This window comes from Geospiza fortis, unplaced genomic scaffold (assembly GCF_000277835.1).
Source record: "Geospiza fortis unplaced genomic scaffold, GeoFor_1.0 scaffold224, whole genome shotgun sequence".
Classification (NCBI taxonomy): domain Eukaryota; kingdom Metazoa; phylum Chordata; class Aves; order Passeriformes; family Thraupidae; genus Geospiza; species Geospiza fortis.
Window position 1 is genome coordinate 1,626,036 of NW_005054448.1, and position 6,231 is coordinate 1,632,266.

Sequence of the window (6,231 nt, forward strand, 5' to 3'; positions counted from 1 at the left end):
GCCTGGCCTCGCACGGTGCGTGCAGCGCCCCGCGGTGCCCCCTGCGATACACGCTGCCCCCCATCCTAGGGTGCCCCCTGCGATGCACGCTGGCCCCGCCCCGGGATGCCACACTGCGCATGCAGCCCCCCCCTAGGTTGCACACACGACGCACAATGCCCCCGGAGTGCCTGACCGTGCATGCAATCCCTCACGTGCTCACGGGAGCTACTGCTGTCCCCCAGAGATCCCATCGTAAGCCAGCATTTCCCAGGGTGGCTGCAGCCCCTCAAAGCCTCTGCTCCCTCCCCCCACCGCACATGGATAGGAGGGAGGGAGGGAGGGAGGGATTCTGGGCAGGAAGCAAAAGGGGCAGGTAGGCAGCCAGCAGCATCCTGCGGCATCCTGGCACTGCAGAGCTCCACACCTGCCCAGGCTCCAGCAGGGACATCCCACCACTGGGAAGCAGAGAATGGAGGCAGCCATCACTAAGATCTTACCCGTGGGGCCAGCTAGAGAGGAAGGCACCAGCTCCCACCGGTGAGTATTCAGGCGAGCTGGGGTCCCCATGACCTCCTGGGTGGGCACTGATGCTTGGAAAGAGACAGGCCAGGGAAGGAATGACACAAAGGAGACAGAGGGTGAGCACAGCACAGGTGCTACTGGCATCACCCCACCCCAGCACAGCATCCTGCAGTCTCCCTCCCCATCACTCCACACTCCCCAGAGCTTAGTGCCAAAATCCATCAGCACTTGTGGATTGCACCCCGGGCATGGGCTCTGTCCCGCAATGCAAAACCACACTGCAGAGGGTAGGCTCTGTGCCCAGCAGTGCAGTGGGGGTCCCTGGGATCTGTGTTGAAAGGTTGGGATCACCCCTGTCCTCACCAGGCCCTGGCATATCATCGCCTCTGGAGAGACCTTGAAGGGGCCAGGTGGGTCAGCCTTCAAGGGTGCAGGCAGAGCTCTCTGCCCTTGGGCTGGAGTCACTGATGCCCATGGAGGGAGGGGGCTCAGCTTCTCCTCAGAATCCAGGTTTGAGCCCTCTGTGAGGCAAGGGTGGGGGGGGGTCAGATCCTGCACACTTGCCTCTACCCCAGGGGTATGCCATGCTGCAACCTATCACCCCTAGCAGCTTCCCAGGGCTTCTTCCTTCCTAGGAGCCAGCAGCCTCCAGGGGCTCCTCAGAAGGACAGCAACCTCTGCCTGTCAGGGCAGCACCCTTGACTCTGGAAGCAGAGAGCTGCTTTTTGGTTTTTTCCCCATTTCCTCTTGGCACAGCCATGGGGATGGTTTTCCCAGCAGTAGGAAGAGGGCAACTGCTGGCCACTGGAATCCCTCAGGGCTGTGGGGAGGCCCTGTAGGGTGCTGGGCCCAAGGTGGGGGTGGTCAGAGCCAGCCGTGCACAGCTCCCAGCCTTATTGGGACAAAGAATGCAAAAGGCCAGGGTTTGCTACTGGCATCGATTCCCTTTCATGGCCCTGCAGTAACCCGGCCAGAGTGGGAGCCCCAGTAAACAGCCCGCCTGGCAGCCAGTTCCCTGGCTGGGGTGGGCATTGCCACCACTTGGCTAGGCAGCAATTGGCCCCCAGCTAGGGGTGGCCTTTGGCCTGGCCGTGTCCTGCACTCACATTCCTGGCCCAGCACACGTGGGCTGGAGTCATGTCCCCAGGGCTGCCTGGGATGTACATGCTGCAGGACAGGGGAGCGGGGGGGCCTTGGGGTGGCACTGCCCAGCTGGCAGGGGGCCACAGCTCTCATGTCACCCCCCTCAAGGCTACACTTACCCACTGATGGCCTCTCATGTCTCCCACCTGGCCCCAGCACCTGGCAGTGTACCGCAACATGAAGCTGTGGGAGTAGAGGGGCAGAGCACTCAGCTGGGGGTTACATGCAGTCCACCCATCAAGTTGGCTTCACCCACAGACTGCCAGCCCTGGGCAAGGAGGGCAGTGGCAGCTGCCACTAGTTTTGTACCTGGCTGCCAGCACTGGGCTGGCCCGGGATGAATTGCTCCCCTCTGGGACTTTGTGCCACACTGGGCTCTGGGGCGCTGCCCAGGTTCCCTTCCTTCCAGGCTGCCTGGGGCTGACCCTGCTGCAGGTCCTCACCATCATCCTCAGGCTCTGGACTGGGCTCTGGGGCTGGCTGCAGCTCCAGGAGCACGAGGGTCCCCGAAGCCACAGCTGCGAGTGAGAAGAGACTGCTCAGGTAGCCTGCAGCTACTTGCAATGCATCCTGCAGCCCCTCCAGGCACCCGGCTGCCCTGCCCGCCAGTGTGAGATGGTATGCCCTCCATCATCCTGCAACTGGCCCCAGGCATGCAACCCAGACAAGATTTTGCCATGGACATTTGTGGGGACTCACCCTGAGCACCAGGTTTCTGGGGGTCTCCTGCTTGCTGGCTGCACAGCTCCTGCGTCCCGGCTGGGACATGCTTCTGCTCCACCACAACCTCTCGCTTGCAGGTCTGGGGGGAATAGAACCAGCCCCGCTCCAGTCTCTCACTGGGCCACCATGGCCCATTCCAGCCAGGGATGCATAGGTTGTAGACTCTTCCCATGCTATACAGGTCGCTGCCTGCATGCTGCTGGGAACTGACAAGCCAGTCCCTGCACAGGGGTCACAACAAAAGGCTCACAGGGGGCCAAGTGTCCCCACACCCTGCTGCATCCTGTGGGCAGGGAGAGAGACAGTGTCTAGTGAACGGGGACCCCAAATCTGCCCCATGCCTCCAGCCCAGGCACTCCAGGGCTCCGTGATGCAGAGAACATCCAGTTTTACAATACCCTGTCCATAGCACCTGCAGCTCTGCTTGGCAAATGATGAACTATTCCAAACATAGGACCACACACAGGTGACAGATCTGTCTCTGACATAAGTCTGAGCAGGGTTGGGGTGGCCTGGTGTCAGCTAGGGAACAAGGTGCCAGTCCCGGCTGTGCCAGTGCCTCTAGCAGCACCATGATTCTAGGGCAGGGGGAGATGAAGAGGGGCCTGTAACGTGAGGGGGCACAGGAGAGCCAGGCCCCAAATCCAGGAATGGAAATGGCCAGATAGAAATCAGCCAGATGAAGTGGAACAGCCCTCTCAGCTGCTCAGTGATGTCCCAGCCCAGCCAGGGCTTGGGGGCAGCATGCCAGCACATCCAGAGGAGGAGGCAGACAGTGCTGAAAGGTGGCACAAGGCTACATGCCTTTGGCAGTCTCCTGCTACAGCCCTGGGGCAGGCGGAGGAAGAAGCAGGGCTGGACGGAGGCAGATGGGAGAACCCACAACTTCTTACCTGGCTGCAGGTACACCCATTGCTTCTCCTCTTCCCACCCTTGCAGGGCAACCCCACAGGGTTGGATGCAGAGATCTCCTACCACCACAGAGTCTCTGTAGTGTCATCTCTGCTGCACTGAAAACCCCAGTTTGTGCTCATTCCTTGCAGCTCTGCCCACCAGTTTATCCCTCCCCCATCCAGAAAGCTCCCAGTAGCTTCAGTCCAGAATGAGCCTTGGCCCCTCGAAGGCTAGGAGGAACAACCATAATGAGAAGGGGGACAGGGAATCGAGGTTTCCACCCATGCAGGAAAACCGCTGCAGGAGAGATGAATAGCAGTTGCCTCCAAAGAGCCCCGTCCCCAAGAACTGGAGCAGAAATGGGTGCACCACACACACCAGGGGCTCCCAGATCCCCACCAGGTAGCATCCTTGGGAGAAGCCCAAGGGCCACCCTGGCCTGAAGACCCAGCCCCAGCTCACCACTGCTGGGGCCACACTGGCACAGCCCAGCCGTGTTTTCCCTGTCCCCAAAGACCCCAGCCCCACCTGTCTCAATCCCTTTGGGCAGGCAGGCAACCACAGCTTGCCCAGGGCTCTGTGCTCCAGACAGGCTGGCACAGGAATCCCAGTAAAAGGTGAAATCTTGAACAGTCCCACCCCCTACAGTGCTCTACACACTCACCACTGAGCCTTTGGGCTGCTGGGTAGGGGCCTGCTTCACAGCTTCCCCATACCCACTCTCCTCTGGCCCAGCCAGTGGTGGCTCTGCATCGTCCTGCTGGCTGCTCTCCCCGCTCTTGTCTGTGCCTGGAGGCTTGGTGCTGTCCTCACCACAGCTTTTTTCACTCCCAGTAAAGGCTGGTGTTTCAGCATTGTCCCTCTGGAAAATTTTCATTTCCCCAGGCACCGTGGGGGGCTTGGTGCCATCCCTTCGGCTGCTCTGCACATTCCCAGCCAGGGTCGCAGCTGGGTGGGAGCGAAGATGGTGTTCAGGAAGGAGCTGCCCACATCTCACACCCTCCAGGGCTTCCCCCCCAAGAACATGGGAATGGTGCCTCACCTTCAATCTCCTCAGCCCGCAGCTTACGGATGGCAGCTCGGATCAGCTTGCGCTCCTCATACTCACCCGCTGCCCGCAGCTGCAAGAGGGAGGGACCCAGGAAAGCCCCGGCACAGGGTGACCCATGGTCAACCCCAGCACCAGTTCCATCCCAGCAAACAGTCTGCCCTGGCACATGGTCACTCACCAGTTTTGTCAGTTCTTCCACGCTGGTGATGGCTTCGAGCTGCTCAGACAAGGCAGCCAGAGCTGCCTGCTGCTCCTCTTCCAGGCGCTGGGACCTGAGCAGGGTGAGAGGAGTGGCCATCTGGGAGCTGTCACGGGTGCTTGCGAGCAAAGTCCCCTTGTGGGCAGCTGGCAGATCCAGGCAACAGGCCCCACCATGCACCAAGCTGCTCTGTGCCACGCTGCTCCCACCCTCATGTTCGCTCAAATCTGTCCCAGCCATAGTGGGGCCAGGTACCACAGCCCCCATCTCCCAGGGCAGAGGCAGGGAATGACCTCAGCTCACAACAGGACTCACTGTGGCCAGTTCTCCTTGTTGTCCTGTTGGTGGCTGCTGCGTTCTGGGCGGAAGCGCTTGGATGCCAACGTCTCCTCGTCTCGCTGCAATTCCTGCCGCTGCAGCTCCCGGATAGCCGAGCGGATGCGGCGCCGCTCAGCCAGGTCCAGTGTGGCCTCCAGCTGGGTGCACAGGGCTGGGCTCAGCACTGGCTCTGGCTGCTGAGTCCACATTTCAGCCCTGGTGCCGCCTTCTCCCACACTGTCATGAGTTGCCCACGCTCTGGACAAAGACACTGTCTGTGTGTGGCACCCACATGCCCAGTGCACGCTGCCTGGCACTGCCAGGCCCTGCAGCAAGTGGGCACGGCCCCCCTGGGACAGGATGCTGGAACCAGCCATAGTGAAGAGGGGCTGTCACAGTGGCACTGAGACCACCGGGCATGTAAAGGTCAGAGACAAGCATGGGAAATGAACACCCACCAGTGGTCCTACTGCCTGCAAGGGTTGGTGCCCTGCAGCTCAGCCCCTCCCGGTAGTACCAGCTCTGGAATGAGTCCTCCTACCCATGCCAGTCCCTCCAGCAGCAAAGGGACAGGAGAGCTCATTCTCTTCTCATCCCCTGCTCCCCAGGAGGTGCTGGTTGAAAGGACTCCAGCATCCCACCAAGGAGTCATCTTGTCCACCCTGCAGCCCTCCCCATCCTCATTCACTTCTAGTGCACAGCAGGTGGCTCTTGGAATGAAATCCATGAGTGGGATCTGTTCTAAATCCAAGTCCAACCCTTTATGTGTGGGAAGCACAGCCACAACTCACCCACAAATGCCCCTCATGAACATCTCACAGGCACTCCAGGTGCTCCTCAGCCCACCAAAGGCCAGCATGTGGCATGGGCATGCAGAGCTGCTCCCCCTATTCCAGATCAGGTCAGCCTCACTACCAGCTCCAGTTTTTCCAGAGTGCTATGAACACACCTCCTGATGTTCAAGGGGCAGAAGGCAGCCAGATATGCAGTGAAAGGCCAGTCAGGGCAGGCATGGCCCCACTATTCTTACACTGTCCTGCTGTAGGACATCAACACCACCCTGACATCAGGAACCTGGGAGGTGATTTCCCATGAAACTCATTAAAAATAAAACAAATGACCAACACCAGCTGCTATCAGCATCAAGCTCCATCATGCTGGGAGAAGTCATGGCTATGCCACAGGACAAGTGCATCAGTCCCTTCCCTTCCTATCCCATGGGCCACTGGCAGGCCACCCATGCAGGCTCTCTGGGTTCCGCTGCAGCAGGGATCCAGGGTTAGTCCCTTGACTGGACCTGAACTGAGCCACACTGGGGGCCCCACACCACTACCTGTATGCAGACTTCCCTGCAGAGAAGCTATCTCTCCAGAGAAGCTATCACCCTTTGCCCTCTCTG

At 60.1% G+C, this 6,231-nt stretch overlaps 1 protein-coding gene across 4 annotated transcripts in view; it reads right to left on the minus strand.

Moving 5' to 3' along the window:
* The window catches only part of SMTN (smoothelin), a 16,649-nt gene extending 11,593 nt beyond the window's left edge, over positions 1-5,056 (minus strand). For all 4 annotated transcript variants that reach the window (XM_031062469.1, XM_031062466.1, XM_031062467.1 and 1 more), the window contains exons 1-8: positions 4,830-5,056; positions 4,494-4,587; positions 4,307-4,385; positions 3,929-4,212; positions 2,347-2,449; positions 1,957-2,165; positions 1,767-1,830; positions 480-572 (exon numbers count right to left, since the gene is read on the minus strand). In XM_031062469.1, coding sequence (XP_030918329.1) covers positions 480-572; positions 1,767-1,830; positions 1,957-2,165; positions 2,347-2,449; positions 3,929-4,212; positions 4,307-4,385; positions 4,494-4,587; positions 4,830-5,041 — 1,138 coding nt within the window. In that variant the 5' untranslated portion in view covers positions 5,042-5,056. The remainder of the gene's footprint in view (positions 1-479; positions 573-1,766; positions 1,831-1,956; positions 2,166-2,346; positions 2,450-3,928; positions 4,213-4,306; positions 4,386-4,493; positions 4,588-4,829) is intronic.
* Between the last annotated feature and the right edge of the window lie 1,175 nt (positions 5,057-6,231).